At 38.5% G+C, this 26,638-nt stretch overlaps 1 protein-coding gene across 1 annotated transcript in view; it reads left to right on the top strand.

Moving 5' to 3' along the window:
• The window catches only part of LOC111861954 (putative U5 small nuclear ribonucleoprotein 200 kDa helicase), a 58,915-nt gene that overhangs the window by 12,269 nt on the left and 20,008 nt on the right, over positions 1–26,638 (top strand). Inside the window, exons 5-16 of the mRNA XM_023846946.2 lie at positions 6,368–6,519; positions 6,961–7,207; positions 7,719–8,051; positions 8,236–8,429; positions 9,540–9,695; positions 10,904–11,074; positions 15,315–15,485; positions 19,010–19,190; positions 19,984–20,099; positions 20,618–20,728; positions 22,665–22,796; positions 25,471–25,700. Coding sequence (XP_023702714.1) covers positions 6,368–6,519; positions 6,961–7,207; positions 7,719–8,051; positions 8,236–8,429; positions 9,540–9,695; positions 10,904–11,074; positions 15,315–15,485; positions 19,010–19,190; positions 19,984–20,099; positions 20,618–20,728; positions 22,665–22,796; positions 25,471–25,700 — 2,194 coding nt within the window. The remainder of the gene's footprint in view (positions 1–6,367; positions 6,520–6,960; positions 7,208–7,718; positions 8,052–8,235; positions 8,430–9,539; positions 9,696–10,903; positions 11,075–15,314; positions 15,486–19,009; positions 19,191–19,983; positions 20,100–20,617; positions 20,729–22,664; positions 22,797–25,470; positions 25,701–26,638) is intronic.

Here is a 26,638-nt window from a genome sequence, read left to right as displayed (position 1 = left end):
ATGGGATAATGGAAAAGCACAAAAACAAACTCCGTGGCCTGTAGTCCAGAAGCAAGCTATACAGACCGAGCGACTGCCACTTGTTGGCGAAGTTAGTGCCAACTTTAGCAGATAGATGGTATTGCATGGTCAGTGCAACGAATCTTCACAGCCTTTAATTTCGATTTTCTAGACTGGAGCCGCTATTTCTTTCAAATAGCTCCTCAGTTATTCTCACAAGGCTGAGTCGACCCCGTTCCAGACCCACTGCTTGTCAGAAAATTTGGTAGTGCTGGGAATCAAATGCAGGACCTCTGGATATGTAGGCAGGAACTCTGACCACTAGACAACAGAGGTGGTGAACGGAAAACCACAAACTCATTTAAAATGCTGCCTCAAGAGGTGATAAGGTATCCATCAAGATGACGATTGTGTGTTGCAAAAAGAGCATCAGGAGGAAAAGAAGGATGTTGTGTCCCGTGTATGGACTTCCTTTCTGTCTTGACAGTTGATGTACTCTCTGTGACACTGACTAGGTCTAATAAAGATAAAGTAAAATTTTCATTATCTTTTTCTTTTCCATAATTGGTGAAATATTATTTTTCTTCTGATAGTGCAAAATACCATGCCTGTATTTGAAACACTAGCATTTAAAGGTAGTCCTGATTTTTCAAGCCTCCATGAGCCTAGTGATAAGCAATCTCTTTCACAGTTTTTGAGTACATCTTTTACCTTGGTGCTAGGCTCTTACTTTACCATGCCCTTGAACATCAACATTTTATTTACTGAGGAATGCTGGAATATTGCAACAAAAACTATCAGTTTAGAGCATCAGTTTACTCTCCTTTTTCACAGCATTTACATTTTGATAGTTTCCAGCTTTTTTCGATTGAGCCTCATCGATGACTTGATTTAGTACGCCGAATGTATTTCTCGATAACTGGAAACTGTTTTGTCACCTGTTTCCTCCTCTTCAAATTTCCTTTAGATGCATGGTTTCAGCCACATTCATTTGCTTGAGGTTCTTGAAGACACATATCCTGTATTCCTTTACTTTGCAGAACATATATTGTTGCATGGAGTGTTGATATATCCTCAGGCAGCTTTCCAGCAACTTTATATTGAAGATATCTGGTTCTTACATAATTTTAAATGAAGGCTTATGATTTTTGATCACCTATTAGGGATGCTAATATTTGATTTATACAAGGATTGGATAAAAAGTAGTGGCAACACTGCTGTAACATGAAGGATGTGCATCAGGTGGCACTAGCGCCATCTATAGCTGATACCAGAAGTCCAGTTGAAGTAGTGCAGTGAGTGGTTCTGGTTGAGTTTGATTCAGTTTCATTTTGCATCATCTTAAAGTGCAGGAGGCCAGTTCAAGCACCCTAACAACATGTTATTGAAACAAGAACAACGCTCCTGGATAAAAATTGAAGTTGCACGAGGTCATGGTGCACAAAACTGTAATCAGGGACTGCAAGAAGCGTGTGGTGATGCTGCTTTGCCATATCACACAGTGGCACATTGAGTGAAATTGTTCCGTGAAGGGAAGGATGCCATTCAGGACAACCCCTTGTTGACAACCACACAATTCATCTTCTTCTTTGCTGGATGTTGATCACCGATGGGCTGGGCAGGAGTTAGCTGCTGAGGTAGGCATATGTCACAAATCCATGCTCCACATTCTGCACAATATTCTTGGATAGTGCAAAATTTCAGCGCATTGGGTACCCCATACAATGTCTGAGGTGCAATAATGTCAACATTGTGCAATTGCACAGGACTTGTTGGACCAGTACCAGAGGGAAGGTGATGACTTACTTGGAAGGAACACCACTCTGGACGAAACTTGGGCTCGCTCATATGAACCACACTTGAAGCGACAATCAAATGAATGGAAGCATCCTGGCCCTCCTCGTCTAAAGAAAATGTGCCCTACACAGGGTAATGTGAAAGTGATGTTCATTGTGACATATGACATTTATGGAGTGATACTGCACCACACTCTACCTCAACAACAGACAGTAAACGCTGCCTACTGCTGCAATTTCCTGCATAATCATCTTCATCCAGAACTCAGGAGAAAGTGACAACACTTGTTGGCAACTATCCCCATCAGTCTTCATGACAATGCAGAAGGGCTCATACTGCTGACACTGTCAAGGCTCTCCTTCGCTGCTGGTGATGGGAGATACTACATCATCCGCCATACTCACCCGATATGAGTCCTTTTGATTATGATCTCTGCCAAAATGAAAGAACAACTGCGAGGGATGCATTCAACACAAGAGAGGAGATTATTTGTGCTGTAGGGCGGTTACTGCTAGACATCGACAGAAGTGGACGAGCTGATGGTGTACGACGCCTTCCATAAATTTGGCAGAATGTGGTACACATGGGGGGTGATTATATTGAAGGAATGTGTGTTTACCTCAGGTAATATAGTCATTTCAGAACTATAGAGGTGTTGCCACTACTTTTTATCTGACCTTTATATTTCAAATTTCTTGAAAAGGAGAAGTCGTATTTTAGGAAAATGGCTGCTACATACTATCAGTTTCTGAATTGATCAGAAAGGTGTGATAACATTTTGATACCAGTTCCAGTTGTTTTTATGTATTCTTTATGTAAGTGCACAAAATGAACACACAGTAGGAAAGGTACATCAGTTTGTTTAAGTGTTTCATCCCCAAAGCTACTGAAATTAAATTTGCTGTTGTCTGTATCAAAAGTTGTTGAAATTTATTGAATCTGAAGTTCTCATGGCAGTGAGTATGAAGAATTCGGTCTTCTGATTGCAACTGCTCATAGTTTGTGAAGGGCCCCATGTTTGAGAGGAACATATTGCCTCTGCCTTCAGGGTCAAAAAGTGAGCCAAGCAGGAAACCAGCAGAAGGTTGGCTTGCTCTTTGACCCCACAGATGGAGGTGATATGTTCGTACAAAATAACAGATTCCTTCTGAGTTACACAGCATTACAGCCCAGAAGACTATACTCTTGTTTGATTTTAATTTTGGTTCATATTGGTCTCATGTATATAACTCCTATGTTACATGATATTCAAATTGAACTTTATACATTTTTTCAAAGAACAGCAGATCACTGTAAACACAAAACTGATATGTGACATTCATTCATTAATTTCCTTTATTTTCCATATATCCATATGGGTAACAAACCTAGGATATGGAAATGATCCCTTTGGAAATAGATATATCAAGATACATATACAAAAATGACACAAGTCACATAATCAAAATCACTTATAACAATCAATTGACATAAATAATAATATAAAGTAAAAATGTAATAAGATAATTTAAAAATAACTTACTATAAAACTTGAATTAATACAGTTTTATTTGAATTACCTATATTAACTGAATTAAATACATTACAAATTTACACACTTGTGACCAATTATGTTGATGAATGAATGAATGTATAAGGGATGGGCCTTCTCGGCCCTTGCACCGTGACCTACAGTGATCTGTTGTGCTTAATTATGTTGATGATATTCATTCATGGAATAAAGAAAATAAGTAAATAAATAAAATATAAATCTCATTAAGATCTACAGGAATGAATTATGTAAGTTAAGACCATAATCTAGGAATCTGTAATGTAATTAGTTCTGCACTAGTATCTGCAATAAATGAACATCAGACCAGCAAAGTGTGAAATATAACAAAATACATTTGGAAAATATAAGGCAATTCAAAATTAGCTGCCTGCTTAAATTAAAACTGTATTTTATTCCTTTGATGCTGTTATTTCGACTGTAGCATACAGTTTGCTTCTGTTCACTGCACAAAATATATTGACTTAGGTTTAACGTGCATGTTGAACATGTATGGTATATATATGTATACTGTATATTTTATTTATTAACTTGACCTCATTCTCACCCACAGGCTTTCATTTTCAGTTATGAATTTTCGTAATTGACAATGGTATGCCAGATAATGCCTTTCTTTCACTCACATTGAGAGAAGATGTGAGTACAAAATGACTGTTATACCATGTGATCATTGTCATTTGCTTTCTAAAACAGATCATTCATTAACACTCCCAACCTTGTTCTCTGTGACATGCTGAGGTTATGGCTAGCACAGTGAGTCAGTATGTGTGGACTATGAACATACACCTTTACAGTTTTGATGCTTTCTTCTTGAAGTCTTGGTTTGCCAGTTTACTGTTTAAGTCACTAAGAATAAGCTGGTTTGCAACATAGTTCTTGTGCCACTCAAGCACTGAGTACTTGAAGGGGGGATACTTACCACAATGTGCCCTGAATTTATGTTGTAATCATTTCTTCAAACCAAACACACTCTGAACTCTTGTCACACCTATCATTTTAATTTTCACTGTTAATACATAGGTAGGCTGAAAAGTAATGCACACATGCTTGTAGAGTGCGAACAAAATGACCTTCAGAAGCGTGCCAGGTGGCATGTGGAAGTAACATTCCCCCTCAATACGAATGTGCAGGTTTGAGGTTGTTGTGTTCATCCAGTGTATTTCGAGAAGCGGAAGTATGGAGACGTGTTCTAGTGCTATGTCAACGCGAGTTAAACAGCATGCTGTTATCGAATTTTTAACTGCTGAAAAAGTGACTCCTACTGAGATTCATCATCGTTTAAAGGCTGTTTATGGTGACGATGCTGTTGATAGATCTACTGTAAATCGATGGGTAATAAAATTTCGTGGTTGCAAGCCTGGAAAAGCCATAATTGTTGGTGAAACATGCAGCAGACGTCTGATAAGTGCCACAGACGATAATCATTGCAAACTCGTCGACGATTTGATTCAAATGACCGGCAAATCACTCAAAAGCGTATCGCAAACCATATTGGAATATCCAAGGAATGTGTCGGCTTCATTATTGAACAGTTGGGATACCGTAAAATCTGCACGATGGGTACCACGCCGTCTCACAGACGAGAACAAACAGCGTCAATTGGAATGCTGCGAGCAACTTTTGCAGTGCTACCGTGACAAAGAAGCGGCCTCCGTAGCCTAGAGGTAACGTTCCCACCTCATGACTCGTGGTACGCGGGTTCAAACCCGGCGGAGGTCGTGGAATTTTTAAGGGCGGAAAAATTCAGGGAACAAGTCCTCTGGGAGGGACTTTAAGCCATGGGTCCCGTGTTATAGCTTTACGGCACATAAAAGAACCTCATATCTCCTAAGGAGGTCACTGAGCCAAATTCAAGGACATTTCCCGCCCAACAGTAGTCTCTAACGCCTCTGATAGATGGGGGAAGCATTATAGATACCGCTAAGCCAGTAGAGGCCGAACTCACTGGCTCAGTCAGGACTGATGGTACGCACCAGTATCGGTAGGATATAGAGACTGGCAGAATATCATAGAGGGAAGCACAAGGGACCTATACTGGTCTAAGTGCATGGGGAAACCCACCCTCTCCAATAACTAACTAACCATGACGAAGAAGATGACTTTCTTTTGAATATTGTGACAGGGGACAAGTCATGGGTCCATCGTTACAACCCAGAAGAGAAAAGACAGAGCGCTGAATATCAACATCCGTCTTCTCCTCAGGCGAAATAGTTCAAAACACAACCATCCGCCAAAAAACTTCTTTTGACTGTGTTTTGGGATGCTCACCGAGTTTATGTGACCGATTTTCTGGAACAGGGGCAACGGTAAATTCTTCTCAGTACATACAGACTCTAAAACACCTCCGGCGTCAAGTTTGTCGTGTTAGAGGCAGTCTGGCGCCAATAATCTTGCAACATGACAATGCTCGTCCACACACCTCGCGCGCAACTGAAGAGGCTCTGCGAAACCTGAAGTTTGAACCGATTCCACACCCTCCTTATTCCCCCGATCTTGCTCTACTCAAGAGAGACCTCAAGGGTAATCATTACACCTTGGACGATGAGGTGAAGGCAGCTGTCAAGTCCTGGATTCGAGAAAAGTCGGAAGAATTTTTCGGTGACGGAATGAAAAAACTTGTTACACTTTGGGAGAAATGTGTTAGCCTTAACGGTGACTATGTTGAAAAATAAATATATGCTTTTGAAACTTAAGAATTGTACTTTAATGTACTTTTTGCCCAATCTTGCTATTTGTTTTTGTTCGCACTCTACAAGCATGTGTGCATTATTTTTCAGCCTACCCACGTATATCCCTTGTGACAAACGCTACAATTAAAACATTCTGAGTGGTAAATTTCGAAATATTCAGTAAACGGTAGTATGTACTGCGTTGAGTTTTATGTTCAGCAGTAAAATAAACAAGTTCTAATATGTTAGTTCAGCTGCCTTTAAATTACCTTGTCTCTATACTCCAAATTGGAATGCACCATTTCATTTTTGTCACAACTTGTTATGCATGTTTTTTCTCTCACTCTTATAGACGAAAACATTGATGAAACATATGGAATCAATGTACAGTTTGAAGAATCTGAAGAGGAAGATGATGAAGATATATATGGAGAAGTGAGAGAAGAGGAAGATGAAGAAGAAGGAGAAGAAGCAAAATTAGATGGTGCAATTCATGCAGAGAATGTAAGTAAAATTCTAATATGAATGTGTATTCCATAGAACAATACAGGTCTTATTTGTATACAACAGTTGATTGGTATATCGAACTACCTTATTTTTACGAGGAAATGTGGACTTACAGTATCATAAGTAGAGAGGTGACAAGGAATGCACACAGGATTTTGGTAGAGAAAACTCTTGGAAATGGTGGCATGGAAGACTGAGAAGGAGGTATGAGGATAATATTTACCTTTACCTATACCAGAATGTAATTTCTGTTGATGAATTAGTAGCAGCTGAGTCACTTTAAGCAACAGTATTTTTGGGTGTTATGGAGTGTTGCAATTATTTTGTAAATTGATTTTGAAACATATTTACAAATTATTCTGGAAATGTCATATTTCTTGTTTGTATTGTACTTGAATGCATGGTCTGGTTTTATGAAAATCCTCTCTTCTCTTGCAGTTAGGGGGAGCAGAGGAAATGAAGAAAGAAAAGTCACTTCACCCTTTAGATATTGATGCATATTGGCTTCAGCGCCGGTTGTCAAAATTCTATGATGATGCAATGGCATCCCAAGCAAAAGCAGCTGAGGTCCTTTCAGTTCTTAGAGATGCCGGAGATGACCGGGATTGTGAGAACCAGCTTGTTCTGCTGCTTGGTTATGATTGCTTCGATTTTATCAAATTACTAAAAAAGCACAGGCACATGAGTAAGTACCATATTCACTTATAAAAGGTCCAGAACTGGAACATTTTGTTGTTTTGACATCCATTCTTCTGTCTATGTAAGATTTGAGATTTTCTTGGCATGGGCTGTATAGATTGTGACATCAGTCATCAAAGATTATGATTGTATGCTAATAATGTTTGGTAGAAGGAGCATGTGAATATTGATTGCTTTAAGCACTGTCACACAAAATTGAAGCATGTGTTCTGGAAAGTAAAAAATTTCTTATGGTTACATATGAAACAAAATTCATCAAATGTGGGAAAATTGTTGTTGAGCTTCTACTGGAATGAGTCAAAATACTCACTAAATGTAAGACACTGAGTTGGGATTTTCTATAGTTACTTAGTTAAAGTGGGGTACACTAATTTTTGGAGAAAATAAACTGTCTGCTTGAAAACGGGATGACTGTACTCATAACAATCAGGGTATCTTCATGGTTATTACACCATGTTTTATGAACAAGTTAAGAATGTGTAACACATTTGTTGTAGTACTCTACTGCACTCTTCTGGCCTCATCTCAGAGTGAATCAGAGCGACAAAAGATACGAGATAAAATGAATGAAGACTCGTCCCTGGCTCGCATTCTAAGGCAGCTGGATACTGGAAAGGGTGAAGATGATGGTGGAGGGGAGGATGGTGGAATAGCAAGAGCTTCTCGGCGCAAGGAACAGGCAGATGAAGGGCTAGATGGTGCACGGGGCCAGGTTCCAGGATCAAGGCAGCTGTTGGACTTGGAGGATCTCACATTTGCTCAAGGTTCACATTTCATGGCTAACAAACGCTGCCAGCTCCCTGATGGGTCATTTAGGAAGCAGAGGAAGGGTGAGTCTAGTGCTTTTATAATAATTTTTTTCTTACCATCCTTTGATACATTTTTATATAGAAGAAAAGTCGCATTTTTTCTCTCATTTTCTCTGATAATTCCGTTATGTAAGAGTAATTCGTTTCCATTTTACCAGAGATGCCTGTGTTACAATACAACATTTCAGAATGCATTCTTTTACAGGTTATGAAGAAGTTCATGTCCCTGCATTGAAGTCAAAGCCCTTTGCACCAGATGAAAGTTTATATGCTATAGAAAAGTTGCCAAAATATGTGCAGCCAGCGTTTGAAGACTTCAAGACATTAAACAGAATTCAGAGTAGACTGTATAAGGCAGCACTTGATTCAGATGAAAATATTTTACTTTGTGCTCCTACTGTAAGTAACAGTTAAGATTTTCCTGGTTTGATCTGAAGCATATTGAAGATAAATGCACTTATACTTTACTGTTTATGATGAATTTCATTAGTGTAAAGTCTGAAGATGTGTTTATCTCTTTCACTTTTGGTGAAAAGTAAGCCATGTCTAGATTAGTTACATGGCCCACCAAGCCATCCAATGACTGGGTAAGAGAACTTTATTTTCCTGGCTGTTAAAGATACTGGAGCATGAGGTTGGCCACTCATCTCCATCTTGTGGCATACTTAAGAATGTTGAATTCTCTCCTCTGGGATGTTATCTCATGTATTCCAGTGAACATCAGCTGACAATTCAGAGGAATATATATCCTCCATCTATCACGGTTTAAGAATAAACGAAACAAGAAGCAGGGGGGGAAGGAGAGATTGGAAATTGTTGCGTAAAACTAAAAAAGTACCATTTTTTCTACCATAAAATATGGCAGAGCCCTGTATTTATTTAAATATAGTATACTCAGTCAGTATAGTTCGCTTGCGGACTAAAATCATGGAGGTTTATTATTATTATTATTTTATACTTGATTTTCAGTAAATTTCATTTTTGAGGCAGGGTTTAAAACTGTGGAAAACCAATCACATATGACATATAGCATAAATGAAAGAAGTGAAATATGAAAATGAGAGATTTAGTGGGTTTGCATAGTGGTACCACTGTAGACTAATATTTAGAAGGTACTCGGTTTGAATCTTTTGCATGACAGTGGCTGTCATGTCTGAGGTTTTTCATAGTTTTCCTCAGTTCTTGCAGGTAAATGCCAAGATAGCACCACAGTTAGGCCATCACTGCTTCCTTCCAAACCCTCTACAATTTATCATTTATCATCCTACCATTTGGCACTGTGTAGGTCTGGCTATACTGACAGCACAGTAAAGTATAACCTACAAAAAGAAATGAGTGAGGTAAGAAAAAAGCAGCATGTCACTGACACTTTTGAGGGCTTTATGATTGCTTCTCTGTGTCTTTAATACCTGAAGGTAACCAGTGAGCATGTTAGAGCTCTTGTGTGCCCGTTGTATCTTAGCCATTATACAAAGTAAGAATTATGATACGTTTATTTCCCTCATCCAGGGAGCAGGTAAAACGAATGTGGCTCTTCTGTGCATGCTCCGAGAAATTGGAAAGCATATCAATGCTGATGGCACAATAAATACAGATGAATTCAAGATCATTTATGTGGCTCCTATGAGATCTCTTGTACAAGAAATGGTGGGAAATTTTAGCAAGGTAAGTCTCCCCTTCTCTGCTTTGAATATATATATTTTTGTGAAACTGGCACAGAGTTCAGGATTATGGAGTTTTTGAACTTCGTCCATTGTCTAATATTCTGAAAGAATGTCCCATTCCAGAAACTGGATCTGTTTCCATCCTGAAACTTTGTAATCTCAAGCCTAATACATCACTGTGCAAGCCATTTAGAATTGATTAGCATAGAGTACATGCAGAAAATAAAATATCCCATGCATCATGTGGTACACTTTTCCAGACTTGTCTATAGATAGCAGGCTTCATCTCAACTTCTGCAGTTTGTATGAAAGAACTCCTTCTGACCTGTGTATCAGTGGAGGAGAAAATTATAATCTTTATACATCAATTCTGCACATAATATATAAAATGTATAATATGCAGCACAAGTTTTGTTCCTCTGCATTTTCATTTACCAAATCAGTGATATTTGATTGACTTTGGTAGTGGATGTGTACACTAGAATTAGTGAGACGGAGTTTACTTTGGCCTCGGTCTGCTATAACTGTCCTAATTTAAGTTAATTTGAAATTGATCATTGTCATGTAATATATTATTGTACGAGAAATAGTTATATGTACACAACCAGAAAACTCTTTTGCTATCATTTCATTCCAAATTATGGAGGTCACTTTTATCTGCAAACGAGAAACACTAATTCAATATGGAAACTGTGGCACATTTTTAAAATTATGTATCAGTTGAGAATCATATTGATAATAAAATATTTTGAAAGCAATAATCATTTGTTTTTCGTTGCTGTTGCCATCAAACTCGCACAGTTTTGAGGCACATTTTGTAATGTCGACATTTGTAAGACATGACTGTATATTAATATCTTTATTACTGTGCAGTTGAAGACAGTGATGCATGAAGCAGAAATATTCTCATAACAATACTTCATTCACATGCAAGTTTTGATGCTGGATGCTGTTAGCAGACGTCACTTCATTTTTAGATGGACTGCAATTGTTTTCAGTGATCAGTAGAAACTGATTTAAGCTCCCGTATACTATATTGATGTTGAAGTTTAACATTTACGTATAATATTATATGTTTTGTACTGTGTTATCTCACTGATATTTTAATTTTCTAGGACCAGTCATGATGATACTTTGCAGTTTTTCTTTCACCACTTGGCCATTGGAGATCAATTGTTTCTTTAATTATAACATTTTATTTTGTTTCAGAGGTTAAATTCTTATAATTTGACAGTGTCAGAGTTGACAGGTGATCATCAGCTGACAAGGGAACAGATCCAGGCTACACAGATAATTGTGTGTACACCAGAGAAATGGGATATTATTACAAGAAAGGGAGGAGAGAAAACTTATACACAACTTGTGCGACTGATCATCCTTGTAAGTTGCCAGTAGTCTGCATACGTAATTATTCATCAGCACAATAAGCAGTTTGGGGTTGTTTGTACATAAACATTAAATTAAAGTAATACATCTAGAGCTGTAAAGTGATATAGTGATGTTATAGCTTAATAAAAACTTGTAACATTCCTAAAAATGCTTATTGTACCATATTCAGAATATCCAAAAATGATTGTAATATGTCCATCCCAAAACTTGTGATTACATACGAANAGACTTGTCTATAGATAGCAGGCTTCATCTCAACTTCTGCAGTTTGTATGAAAGAACTCCTGACCTGGAAAATTATAATCTTTATACATCAATTCTGCACATAATATATAAAATGTATAATATGCAGCACAAGTTTTGTTCCTCTGCATTTTCATTTACCAAATCAGTGATATTTGATTGACTTTGGTAGTGGATGTGTACACTAGAATTAGTGAGACGGAGTTTACTTTGGCCTCGGTCTGCTATAACTGTCCTAATTTAAGTAAATTTGAAATTGATCATTGTCATGTAATATATTATTGTACGAGAAATAGTTATATGTACACAACCAGAAAACTCTTTTGCTATCATTTCATTCCAAATTATGGAGGTCACTTTTATCTGCAAACGAGAAACACTAATTCAATATGGAAACTGTGGCACATTTTTAAAATTATGTATCAGTTGAGAATCATATTGATAATAAAATATTTTGAAAGCAATAATCATTTGTTTTTCGTTGCTGTTGCCATCAAACTCGCACAGTTTTGAGGCACATTTTGTAATGTCGACATTTGTAAGACATGACTGTATATTAATATCTTTATTACTGTGCAGTTGAAGACAGTGATGCATGAAGCAGAAATATTCTCATAACAATACTTCATTCACATGCAAGTTTTGATGCTGGATGCTGTTAGCAGACGTCACTTCATTTTTAGATGGACTGCAATTGTTTTCAGTGATCAGTAGAAACTGATTTAAGCTCCCGTATACTATATTGATGTTGAAGTTTAACATTTACGTATAATATTATATGTTTTGTACTGTGTTATCTCACTGATATTTTAATTTTCTAGGACCAGTCATGATGATACTTTGCAGTTTTTCTTTCACCACTTGGCCATTGGAGATCAATTGTTTCTTTAATTATAACATTTTATTTTGTTTCAGAGGTTAAATTCTTATAATTTGACAGTGTCAGAGTTGACAGGTGATCATCAGCTGACAAGGGAACAGATCCAGGCTACACAGATAATTGTGTGTACACCAGAGAAATGGGATATTATTACAAGAAAGGGAGGAGAGAAAACTTATACACAACTTGTGCGACTGATCATCCTTGTAAGTTGCCAGTAGTCTGCATACGTAATTATTCATCAGCACAATAAGCAGTTTGGGGTTGTTTGTACATAAACATTAAATTAAAGTAATACATCTAGAGCTGTAAAGTGATATAGTGATGTTATAGCTTAATAAAAACTTGTAACATTCCTAAAAATGCTTATTGTACCTTATTCAGAATATCCAAAAATGATTGTAATATGTCCATCCCAAAACTTGTGATTACATATGTAATGTAACATAAACCTTTGTAGTCCAATTTAAATAGCACTACCATTCTCTGCTGGTCTTATTTAAATACTACTGAACTATTTATTTGCAGCTACTCTTATGAGCTACTTTGTTTTTTCTTATAATTTCCATAAAATGCAGGAAACTCTGCTATGTGTGATGAAAATATGGTCTGCCAGAATCATAGAGCCTTCTGTTTGAATATTGAATGTGAGAAATATTTCGTGAGGACTGTACCACTCTCACTAATGACACATATAGTGAATGGTGCCATCCTGTTTACTGTTTGCCAGAGAACAAGATGAGTCCCACTTTGAATAGGAGATTCACGACATCTAAACATCTCATATTATGTAGGCATTAAGTATAAGCATTAGCTGTTATTACCTCCCAGCTATGTTTCCATTCCAGCTGTTAGTATTCATAAGTTCAAGACTGAGGACAGCACTGTAAAATGAAACAATGTGAAGAGTAAATGATGAAGTCACTCCTTATAAAGAATGTGTGATAGGAAAACGATTGAACATGCATGTGTCAATGATGGAGTGCTCTGTGCATAAAAAACAATGAAAGAATAGAATTTTCTAGAGGAAAGATGGGATATTTTTTCTATAAGTTTATGAGATATAAAATATTTCTATTAACTACATACCAAACAGTACTTCATCACTCTGTGGTATATGGCAGAAGACTTGTTGGGGTGGAGTCCTGGCTTCCTGGATATGCGTCGCAATAAAACAACCTTTCGCTTCTCTGTTGGAAGAAACTGCACAATCCTCTTTGCCTAAATTTGGTGCAGTATGCCTTTCAAACAGTCTTCTACATCTATTCATTTTGGTTTTCCTCTCCTTTGGATCACTGTGTTTTGAATGTTTCATATTAATCCTTCAATCTCTTTCTTACAGAACAAAGTTGGAAGTCTTTCTGACTGTAGTTTCATGTTGTACAGGTTTTTTTACTAACGTATCTGTTATTTGCAGCAGCTGCTTCTTCAAACAAGCTTGCACTAAAATATAGCATAAAAAATATGCAGAAACAGGCATCTGTCTGCTTCTAAGTGGTTTATAATCAGATGAGGCATGAAATGGTATCATTTAGAAATCATTCTTATTTTCATCCCAGAGAGCCCAGCCATCATTGTTATAATCTTCGTCACTACAGCCTCCATCATCACCACCTGCATTTCCACTTCCCTGACAGTCATCAGAATTGCTACAACTGTCACTCAAATCACACCCACTTATTTTGGCATCAGAGTCAGTACAGTCAAATATATCAATATCTGAATCCAGACTAAATTCACTGAAAGAATCTTGAGTCAACATGCAGTTGTTCGTGGATTTCTTTACTGTCCACTGGAAGATGCCACTGGGCTATATTTGCAGAGAAAAGAATATCAGACCTGTGGCAACATCCCTCATAGCATGCTGTTTCGCCCGTCTTTCAGACAACACTCACTCCTAAGTGAATATCACATTGCTGGCAGCACTCGGTGTCCAGCTCACATTTAGATGATAACGTGAGCTAGCCAATCAGCGCTCAGAATCGCAACTGCAAGTTTCACTCCTCCATCAAGCATGGTATAAAAGGCAGAGCCCAAAGCTCACAGTCATCAGTGAACACACTCAGTTCAGAGTGATCATTCGTCAGAAACATCAGCTCTGCACTGCGACCAGGCAACTGACGTAGTTGCCACAAGCCTCCAGTGACCAGGCAACCGAAGTAGTAGCTGCAAGTCTCCAGCGACCAGGCAGTGAACACAGCTGCCGCAACTCCAGCAACTGGCTAAGGCAGCCGTTTCTACCGGTGCGCGCAGCCCTGCATCACCATCCAGACAGGCCAGCTGAATGGCCGTAAGACTCCGCCTACTACAGAGAAGCAAAATCTGCTGGCACAGTCGCAGTGGAACAAACTTCCCTTAGAGGGCCAGCCAACTGTTGAACATTCCACAAATATTCTGTATTCTGCTATTCTGTAAATTCAGTTTATATGATTTAATATATACAATTGTTACAGTTTCATGTGGTTGTCATTTAGAACATCGACAATCCCACAGACCCTTCAAAAAATCTGTATAAAATTCACAGAAGTTTTAAAATGAGATGTTTGTTTACACCACTACAAAGAGGAAGGCTTGAATGACGGTTAACACTGTTCTCCCCTAGACCGATTGCAGATCATCTGTAATATTTCTAAATCATCTGGTGGACTGAGTCCAACGTAGAACTGCAACAGGTTGAGGTTTAAATAATAATATGGATTTTGCAGAACTTAATTAACATCCAGTTTTTATGTTGTGCATCATTTATTGTTATTTAGAACTCTGTACAATGGGTATTAAATAAGATGGGCAAAGTTTTAAAGTACTGTAATGAAATTTTGATCATAGTAAACCAAGTTCATAGTTGTAGTGTTGCAGATAGATGACAGTAGACTTTCTTCAAGAGCTTGAAATATAATATTAAATAAAATACTACTAGGTAGAAGAAAGTCATGGGGGAGAGGCAGTGAGGAAAGATCTGCAAAAGAAGTTGAACACATACAGCAAGAATGCTTATGGGAGGACAGAGAGTAGTGGGGAGTACTTTTTCATAGGGTGGCATAACCCGGTGGAGACGTGTGCAGTGATGGTTCAGATTGCAACTTGATCTTCATCTCTTCTCTTATGCAGGATGAAGTTCATTTACTTCATGATGAAAGAGGACCTGTACTTGAAGCTTTGGTAGCACGGACAATACGCAACATTGAAACCACACAGGAGGATGTTCGACTTGTGGGTCTCAGTGCCACCTTGCCCAATTACCAAGATGTATCCACTTTTCTGAGGATTAAACAGGAGACAGTAAGTATAAATTGCTTATAGCACTTTTACTTAGAATTTGTTTCCCAATTGTTATATGTTTGTCTAAAATTCAAATATTGTCTTCAGTTCTGTTTTATTGTGCAAACTGCTGCAGTTTTATAGATATTTGAGAAAGGCCTCAGACTTCACAATGAAATGTAGTTTCTAAAATTGAAGACTATTAAATAATGTGGAAGGAATATGAACTTAGATGGTAATCATATGATGCCTGAGCATATACATACAGGACATATAGGACAAATGAAAATTATGGAATAGGAATACAGGAGAAAGGAGGGTAGGAGATGAAGACAGCTTATAAGAAACTTCCAGTTTAATTTTCAGCAGGCCTTCTCAACTGATACAGAGATATTAGTGATGAAGAAACTTAACCAGCATGATGCTGTTGACTGTACTGAGTCAAGGGTTAAGTGGCTGCAACATGAAAACATACCTCTCTCTGTTGCTGAGGATAGTATGGAGCTTTACCTCCATGACCCACTGCCTATACACCTATATAGTGCTGTGCTTAGTCACAGGTGGTTTTTTCTTACTATGTATTGCAAAGAGATCCTTGTCCATTTGAAATCAGAAAGCAATCTGTTCAGTTTCCTTGCTTGTGATTAATCATGGAATTTAGCTCAGTATAGTTCAGTAGCACACGGTAGCGTAGCTGGTTGAGCGGCAATGCTACAAGCTGGAAGGGGTTCAGGTCCCGATGAGGTCATCGGATTTTTTCAGTTAACCTAATCCTTCCATCTGCACTATGGCCCTGGGGTTGACTCAGCCTCTAACAGAAATGAGTACCAGGAATTAATTAATTTGCCTGAGAAGTAAAGCGCGTAAGACTGACAACCTTATGCGCAGCGTAAGGCTGACAACCTTCCTGCCATCTTTGAACCGATTGTCTAGATAGTGTGGGCCCCCCAACGTCTCACAACCCTATTGGCCTTCACGGCCTCTTTCAGCGATAGCTTTACTTTTTACTTTAGTTCGGTAACATTACAAATAATCTCATCTACCACCTGGTCATTTATGACTTGGCTGCCACATTTATGTAGTTGACATATTGATCCTATTCAGTACATAACCAACTTCCGTGCATAATTGGTAGTTGCTGTCCATATAAAATTGTGTAGTACTGTAGTTTCATCATTAAGAAATGTTTGATGATGGGCATTATATTTCAAAAGTACTACCATAATAAAGTTACGGTGCTCCCAGTGTGACATGTGCTATTCTAGCAGATATGAAAGGTCATTAATTAAATATCAATTCACTTTATTTACTTATTTATATATTTCATTTCATTTGATGCATTTGTTTATAAGACTCAGCAAATTGGCTAACGTTTTGCAGCATCTTGTCCTGTCATGACATTATGTTGGCTGTACGCCCTTGGTTTGATTGACATTCAAGCTGTTTTGTTGTTGCTTCAGCAGAATCAAAAATATAAAGTTCTCCATGTCCTGGCAAATTTGCCATGTTTGAATATGGCAATGAGAAACGGTAAATGTGGCCATATATATAAACAGTGTGAACCATTTCCAGGTGGTGGTTTAATCATTGCACCCATTAATGCCAATGCTGAGTTCTGCTTTCATATACAGGGGTGGACAAAATAATGGAAGCACTAAGAAATTGATTAATAAAATTTGTATTGGCAACATTGAAAGAGCTTCAGTTGGTGACACTGAGTATTCGTTCATTTGTTTACAATTTTTAGTGATCATGTCAGTGAATTAGTAATTGTATTGACTGTCGGTCCATGTGAAAGAATCAGAAAACGGGAGACTTGTCCGATTCTAAAAGAGGACAGATCATTGGTGTGCGTTTACTTGGAGCATCTGTGACAAAAAGTGACACATTATTAGGTGTATCGAGAGTGACAGTTTCTAAGATTATGTGGGCATACGCGAATCACGGGAAGGCAACATCAGTGACAAGGAACAGTGGGCAGAAATCAGCATTGACAGAAAGAGATCATTATACATTGAGAAGGATTATTTTGAAAAATCACAGCACTACTGCAGCACAGATGACAGCAGAACCAGTTTGTTCATCTTGAAGACCCAGTTTTCACAGAAACTGGTCAACGTGAGCTTCACAAATCAAGCTTCCACTGTAGAGCTGCAATTGCTAAACCTCTGATTACTGAAAGTAAAGCTGAAATGTGTAAATGATGGTGTCACAACCATAAACCCTGGATGTCAGACAATAGGAAATGCGCGTGATATGGTCAGATGATCATCCATCATGCCTTTTCCCACATCAGGAAGAGTTTACATTTTGAGAACATCCAAGGAAGCTAATAATCTGGAATGCCTGGTTCCAGCAGTGAAACACAGGGGAGGTTCTATGACAGTTTGGGCAGCAATATCATAGTACAGTAATAACAGTAAAAGTTGCATTACTGGAAGTGTGCTGCGCAAGAGGGATCCCAGTCCTGATGCAAAATCCATTTGTGTGGCCAAAGATATGGTCTTTTTGATGAATGTGCTGCCCAGAACATCCTAAAACTTCAAGTTATAGGGCTAGACTGTTTTGGAGGACCAAATTTATAATGAATACTTCTTTGATATCCCTGTAACAGGCTTTGAAGTCCCATAGGGTTGTGAGATGTTGAGGCTCCCACATTCTTTAGACAGTCGGCTCACAGCTGGCAATGAGGTTGTCAGCCTTACGCACCAGCCGCCCTTTATCCCGCAGGAAGATTCCTGGTACTCATTTCTCTGAGTCGACCCCAGGCCATACTGCAGCTGATAGGATTACGTCAGTTTGAAAACCCATGACCTTCCAGCTTGTAGCAGAGTGCCTCAACCAACTATGCTACCATGTGCCCCTCAGAAGAATATATCTGTATAATTTTGACATTCATGCATTTTATGGTCGCAGAGGATCTGAGCTTTTCCATTGGAGATCTTATGGTATATTGTTTTGTGGTTGTACTGGAATATCCAAATCTTACTGATAGGTCTGAGTAAATTATTTTTCTAATTTTTTGCTCACTGCAGAGATTTTTCAGATGCATTTTGGTTTAGATGTTTGGTTAGAATCAGTCTGAGTTTCCATATTCATATTTAGGTTTTCTGTTATGTCTTGTCATTGCAGTCACTTTTCCACATTTGATTCAGCTTTGGAATTGTCAGATGGTTGGATGTTCCAACAAAAATCTGTATTACTCATTGTTTCCTCTCCACAAAATTATAGCATTTTGTAAATGTCAATGGCTTTTTTTCCTGTGATTGCAGTAACAAATTTGTATTGATTCTCTATCAGTTATCACCAATGTTTTTGACAAACAAACAAAACGTTGTATGCATGAAGGCATTTACTATAATCACAAGGCAAACTAATCACAGTGACTGACACAGAACTGCTGAACCATATACTTCTGTTGCCAGGTCACCAGTGTTACCTATTGCTCAACAGCAAGATCAGTTTGGTTATTCAGTTGTTAGACCTTGTATTTGTACACAAAGGGTGTAAATGAATATTGCCAGCATGTATGTTCTTCTGTGTAGGGCTTGTTCTACTTTGACAACAGTTTTCGTCCTGTTGCATTAGAACAGCAATACATTGGAGTGACAGAGAAGAAAGCAATGAAAAGATTCCAAGTGATGAACGAAATTGTGTATGAAAAAGTTATGGAGCATGCAGGTCATAACCAGGTGCTTGTGTTTGTGCATTCACGTAAAGAAACAGGTGAGAACTTCCATGTTTATTGAGACTACTTTATTTATAGTTTAGTTAATGACCATATCATTAACTCAAACTGTTTAACATCTGATGGTAGGATGTCAGCAAATACATAATGATTTGGAAAGAATGTGGAAGGAGGTGACGGTGACCTAATTTGAGGTACTATCCTGGCATTTTCCCTGAGTGGATAGCTGGTCTGTGAGCCAATATTTGAACATGGGACGCCTTAGATATGAAGCAGGGGTGCTGAGCATTGTCCAAGATATTAGGTTTCATTGGGGCTAATTATGTTGGATACAGAGCTTTGATTTAGAGTGTATATGCAGGGGACATAGTTTTTTTTAACATTTTCAGGCTTAAGTAGTCAGGAAAAAGTCTATTTTTAGGGAAAGATGGTTTTCCAGAACCTGATAGTTAATATTTAGTTCAGAAGTTTTTGATGCATCTAATATCAGAAATGAACACTAGAAATTTGCTGAAATTAGCTGAGACGTGCACATTCCAATATAGAATTTTGAACATGTGAACACTGAAATTGAAGGCTGAAATCATTTAAGCCAATGTTTTGCACAAGTACATAACTGCTGAATGGGATTTACCAAAATAATTTTGGTGGCGGGGTGAATTAGAATGTTCATTTCACTTGCTCTTTTCTGTTAAAACCTAAGTCACTAATGTGACATATTTTGAAGCACAATTTGGAACTATTTAGACACACTTTTACTGAGATGAGATTTAACTATCATATGATACAATCAGTTTATTACTTGATATATTAACAGCTACTTTGTTACAGGGAAAACTGCTCGAGCAATTCGAGACATGTGTCTTGAAAAGGATACTCTTGGCCAGTTCTTGAGGGAAGGTTCAGCATCCATGGAAGTTCTGAGAACTGAGGCTGAGCAAGTGAAGGTATGTCCATAGTTTTGGTGTCCTCCTTTGAACACAATGTTGAATTTTTGAGTTCCATAAAAGGTGGGAAATTTTTATACATTTGCAGCACTGTCTGCTGCTTCTTGTTGTATGAAGTTATAAAACCTGGACTAAACTCACATTCTAATCCAAGAAGAGATCACACATCTCTTAGTCGTTATATAAGTAAATGTTATATTTGCTGAGATATTGGGTTTTCGGACTTTATCCATCGTCCTGGTTTTAAGATAACTAAGAAAAACACGACATTTCGGAAACTGGATCTGTTTCCATCCTCAGGTGAGGGAAAAGACCTATTCTGTTGGGTCCCTTAGAAAGAGCTAGCCTCAATCACCCAACAGAATAGGTGTTTTCGCTCACCTGAGGATGGAAACAGATCCAGTTTCCGAAACGTTGTGTTTTCTTAGTTATCTTAAAACCAGGACGATGGATAAAGTCCGAAAACCCAATATCTCTGAGTGCTATACACCATCGTCAGTTATATTTGCTGTTTGCAGAATCATGAACTGAAAGATCTCTTACCGTATGGGTTCGCCATCCATCATGCAGGTATGACTCGAGTTGACAGAACATTGGTAGAAGATCTGTTTGCTGACAGGCATATTCAGGTAATTACTGGTGTGCGATCGTCATAATACTGTCCATCTAACCTTTAGTTTGATTGTTGTCTTTCAGTGTGTTGTAGGATTTGAGGTCCTCACCAGCAGTGGTTAAGAAGAGTTGTGTCTTGTATGATATATGACTCAGTATAATTCATTGAAAGTCAACTGACATTTCAGAGGACTGTCGCCTCCATCTTCAGGTTGACTTTCAACAGACTAGGCAGCATTATATCCAAAAAGACAGAACTTTTCAACAAGTTGTTCAGTTGGCAGGGATGTTTTATTTCTGTGTTTCAGTGAATATTAAATTATCCGAATTTTTATAATTAGAACACCCACCTGCTAAATCTGAAGAGAATGGCTTTATTTTCTATTTTAATCTTGCATTACTGGCAGATATCTTTCAACATTTAAGATTACCATTATCATTGTTAGGTGGGATAGCTCAGTATAATTACTGTCTGTGGACTGTATGACCTGGATTTGATGCCCAGCAAGAGAAGGATTTTTTCTGTCTGTAACCATGTACAGATGGGCTCTGAGACTCACCCACGTCTTGTCCAGTGGGTGTCAGACTCTTCTCCAAAGGTGTGATGGCCAGAGTGTTTAGATGACTATTCAGTGCGCTGTGGTGTCAATGTTAAGAGAGTATGGAGCTATACCTCCACTGTCCAGTACATCTTCATAATGTGATGCTTAGTTAAGCATATGGAAAATTTAAGACATCATTATATTTCACTGAAGTCTCCCAAGGTTATAAACCTCATCTTGTTTCATTATAAATTACCAAAGTAAAGAAGCATCATCTGCTTTTCTCATGAGAGCAGATGTGATATTGTATAGTTTGTGCGCTAGCCCCAGAGATAGGGGCCAGTTCTATCTATTGGACCCAACTGAGTGGGTTTTACTTGAGGAAGGGGACAGAATCTAGTCTCCGAAACATGTTTTGAAAAAGAAACAGGATGGTTTTTAAGGTCTGGAGATAGGAGCTAGCTCTATCTATTGGACCCAACTGAGTAGGTTTTACCTGAGGACAGGGACAGAATCCAGTCTCCGAAACATTGTTTTGAAAAAGAAACAGGACGGTTTTTTAAGGTCTGGAGATAGGGGCTAGCTCTTTCTATTGGACCCAACTGAGTAGGTTTTACCTGAGGACAGGGACAGAATCCAGTCTCCGAAAACGTTGTGTTATGAAAAAGAAACAGGACAGTTTTTTAAAACATAGACAAGACGATGGATAATGTCCAAACACACAATACTTGTAGCAATATACCATCATCACAGTCTTTTAGATCTTATCATCATATATACTACAATATATGGATCATACATTTGTGATTCTGTAACATGGTAAAGGAATATTTCACAGTACTTGAACAACATACATCCTGGAAGTAGAAGACTCACTTCTCAATGTCAGAATGTATTCGCCAGTGATCTTCATTAAATAAAGTTAAAAGACAAATATAGAAACAAATGGGCACCTGTGATAAAGAAAGCTAAGGTTGTTAGTGAACTGCAGAGCCAAGGAGCAAGTGACAAAGTACTGCTCTTCATAACCCACTTGTATTAAGTGGGAGATTTTAACGGAACCCTAACAGGACATTAAAGTTATTGTTCAGCAAGTCTGCTCATACAAAAAGTGTTTATTATAATGCACAAATGTATACTAATAAGTATGTTCAGTCTTTCATGCATGCTCACATTCTGTTGTGCCTTTGATGTCTGAACTCTAATTTTATGACAATGTTTTTCTGCTTGTAATATTTTTTCATTTAAAGTGTTCAAACTTTGTAGTCCTCAATAGAGTTTTAGTAGAGGGCCAGTGTTTAAACTAGTTAAGTTATGATGTGGTTAAATTTCAGTTCCTAACTTCACAATGTGACAAGCGTGAAATGTAGAATCCTGTGAATATACTTAAGTTATGCTCCTGATTTGACAGGTTCTCGTGTCTACTGCCACCTTGGCTTGGGGTGTAAACTTGCCAGCACACACAGTCATCATAAAGGGAACACAAGTTTACAACCCCGAGAAAGGTCGTTGGGTAGAGTTAGGAGCACTGGATGTATTGCAGGTATTGTCCTTTTCTTCTCCTGCCAAATATTGTACTGGAATATTTTCTGAAGATTTTGAAGTACCTTTCTTATTAATTGTGTGCCTTATTATTTGAACTTTGAATTTTAGATATGTTTACAGTACAATGGAACCCGTTATTTATATTATGAGGGGCAGTCAAATGAAAACTGGTCAGAAGCCAAAACATATTAAAGAACATTTCTTGCCTCAAAAAAAAAATCTCCAGAGCTGTTAATATATTTATCCCACTGGGAGATAAGACAGTGAATCCCATCCTTGGAAAAACTTGTGGGCTATCTACAGAACCACATCTTTACCCAGCCCCACACATCTTCGTCCAGTGCAAACCGATGTCCACAAATGTCTCTCTTCAGGTCTCCAGAAATGTGAAAATCACATGGGGACAGATCTGGGCTGTAGGGGGGATGCTGAAGCACTTCCCAACCAAATCTCTCTAGCATATTCCTCACAGAGTTGGCAGTGTGGGGGTGCGCATTATCATGAAGAAGGGTAATGCCGTTCGGTAGCATTCCAGGGCGTTTTGACTTTATGGCACGTCTCAGTTTCTGCAAAGTGTCTTCATAGCGCTATGCACTGATTGTGGCCCCATGCTCGAGAAATTCGACAAGCAGAGGGCCCTTGCAGTCGAAGAAGGAAGTCATCACTTTACTGGAACTTGTGTGTATGGCTTTGGATTTCTTCGGTGGGTGACAATTCACGTGTTTCCACTGTTGGCTCTGCTGTTTGCTCTCAGGTTCAAAATGGTGGCACCAAGTTTCGTCCCCAGTGGCAATATGAGACAGCAAAGCATACTCTTCCTCATGGTATTATTGCATGTGACCCAGTGATGCAGCCATTCTCTGAGTCTTCTGTTCCTCCATGTGTTGATGTGGAACCCACTGCGCACAGATTTTTAAGTACAGCAGATGTTTTGTCACAATGAAATGTACGGAACCGTGACTTATGACCATCCAACGCAACAATAGCATCAGGAGTGATGACATGATGAGCCTGTCCTGGGTGAGCATCATCTTGCAATGACACACGTCTCTCTCAGAATCCCTTATGCCACACCAGCACATGTGAACATGTCATGCTATGTTCACCGTAAACAACAGACATACGACGACGAATTTCTCATCATCCTACTCCTTCAGCAGTCAAAAAGCACACTACACTTCATTGTTCTTCTTTACCGGCCACCATTACTGATGTTGGATGACCACACATAGTGCTAACCTTACTTCCAGCACAATAAACAAACGACTAGTGTGCAAGAGCACACCACTGTGCTTTCCCAAGCCCCCAGCAGATGTTCATACCGTAAGCAAATTCCAGTGTTACCAACTTGCACGCCATGTGAGTTATGCGTGGTGACCCGTTTTCATTTGACTGACCCGTATACTGTTATAAGGAATAATGAAAAGTGGTGTAAATTGCAGAAAGGTGTAGTATGCAGGAAATGCAAAATTAATAAGCTTGGATGCTTACCTTGACCTTTACTCTTTGTTAGAATGCTCAGCAAAGAATGTAGATAAATTACTAAGCAATTTACATGGGCTGCGCCATAGCTCAAGTGGTTAGTCCTTGGCTTCCCACCGCAATGGCCCGGGTTCGATCCCGGGTCTGGTCAAGTGGGATTTCTGGTGGACAAAGTGGCGCTGGGGCAGGTTTTCTCCGAGTACTTCGGTTTCCCCTGCCAATCTTCATTCCACCAATTGCTCCACAATCACCCTCACCTATCATCTGGGGCTGGTACAATAGGCCAGAAGTGGCCGCAGTACAAGGGACTTGGTTCCTCCCCGCTAGCAATAAAAAAACAATTTACAAGCAGTTTTATAACATGATTCTTAGAAACCAAAAATTACAGTCTTGTGATGCAAGATAAATTATTCTTAAAGCACTATAAATGGTTTTAGCACATATTTAATTGCAATTCCTCAGGTTCTAATTTCTTCATTTGCTTTAAATTTTTTTATGCAAGTCCTGGTATGTTTCTTGACATCCCATAGTATGTTGAGTTTTTCTTATGTGGAAATGGGTTCTTCTTCTCCTCCTCTTCCTCTTATGTTACCATCATGCCTTATTAAACATGCAGATTCAAATAAAAAAAACTGTGGTGCCTGCAGCAGACTTGATGTAACAGGTTAAATCATAATGGTTGCTAACCTGAAAATAAAAAAGTCAGAAGCTAGAATAATTCTAGTAAAATGATGAATAGCCCATCAGAGTAGCCTGTGGTTGGCAAGGTAAGTTAATGAATTATGCACCCCCCACACACAAGAAAAGGAAACACCCTCAGATCCCAGGAAATTCAAATGAAATGACGTATATTTTTTGTAGGAACTAAAACCGCTGAAACTGTATGAGTAATGGGTTATAAAACATGATATGAATGAGAGAAAACATACACATTATGGGAAAGCAGGTACATGATCTTACTGTCCTTTTTCATTTTAAGAACACCATTCCCCTCCCAAAACTTTCCCCCTTTTTTCTCTCACCAAAATAAGAACTCTCATACTGAATCAAACTCGTGATCACTGTAAAACAGAGCTCTGCTATATTTGTGCCTGGGGCATCTTCAGCATGTATATCATATGTATATTATGTCAGTATTTCTTACTTTTACATTTTTATAGCTAACATGATTTTCTGTTGGATTTGTACAGATGCTTGGTCGTGCAGGTCGACCTCAGTATGATACCAAAGGAGAGGGTATTCTGATCACAAACCACAGTGAGCTGCAGTACTATCTGTCACTTTTGAACCAACAGCTGCCAATAGAGTCGCAGTGTATTAGCAAGCTACCAGATATGCTGAATGCAGAGATTGTACTGGGGACTATTCAGAATGTTAGAGATGCTGTTACATGGCTGGGATACACTTACCTCTATGTCAGGTAGGAAGTTGCCCTGTGCCAGGAATGAGGTTTCAGTTGGGAAACTTAATTAATTTGGCAGCTGAAATTCAAATTGTCATTTTCAATATCTAAAATATCTCTAAGGATATGTCAGCAGATAATGACATAGATCATTAATATCATGATAATAAATTGACTAGATTCTGTTTTCAGTGAAATTGCCATACTGGAGATTTTGTTGAACACGCAGGATTTTTCTTCCATAAGGTTGCTTGACTGAAAGTATGATGTACCCTCAAAAATGTCTTAAATAGGCATTAGCAGATGTATTTTGTTTCATGCAGTAGAGTAATTGGTTGAGGCACTGTGCTGCAAGCCAGAAGGTCACGGGTTCAAGTCCCGATGAGTTCATTGGAAAAAATAGGGAGAGAGAGGGGGGGGCATTTGGAGAGGAGTTGAGTGACTGGAGCTTACCCGTGTGGAGGCGGGGTCGAATACCTGCACCGTGGCCCTGTGAGTCATAGGAGATGATGAAAAGGGAAGTCTCAAATCTGAGACAGTAAAATATGGTCATAAATCCCAAGGGACTTGGACCCGAGAAAGACTGCGCTGGCAAGGGCCATCATATATACAAAATACAGACCCATCCTCTCGTCAGAGAGGGCGCCCCACGAAAACAAGACCCCGGATTCCTATAAGGCAGGTGATCTGAAATAGGTCATAACCACCTACTTCCAAATTCTATTCACTATTATTACTTATCTAAAAATCTCATTAAGCATCATATAACCTCTGCAGTTGAACTGGCATCATGAGTTATCATAATAATCAGACATTCCACTCACTGTCATGTTCCAGAGGACTTCTATATATACAGTAGAACTTGGTTATAACGTCATCAAAGGGACCTAAAAATAGTGTCGTTATAAACGAATGTCGTTGTAACCGAAATGGGCACTTCCACAGTAGCCTTATGT

This window comes from Cryptotermes secundus, unplaced genomic scaffold, assembly GCF_002891405.2.
Source record: "Cryptotermes secundus unplaced genomic scaffold, Csec_1.0 scaffold181, whole genome shotgun sequence".
NCBI classification, from domain to species: domain Eukaryota; kingdom Metazoa; phylum Arthropoda; class Insecta; order Blattodea; family Kalotermitidae; genus Cryptotermes; species Cryptotermes secundus.
The sequence above is the reverse complement of the archived record's forward strand: the minus strand, read 5'-3'. Positions and strand labels throughout refer to the sequence as shown.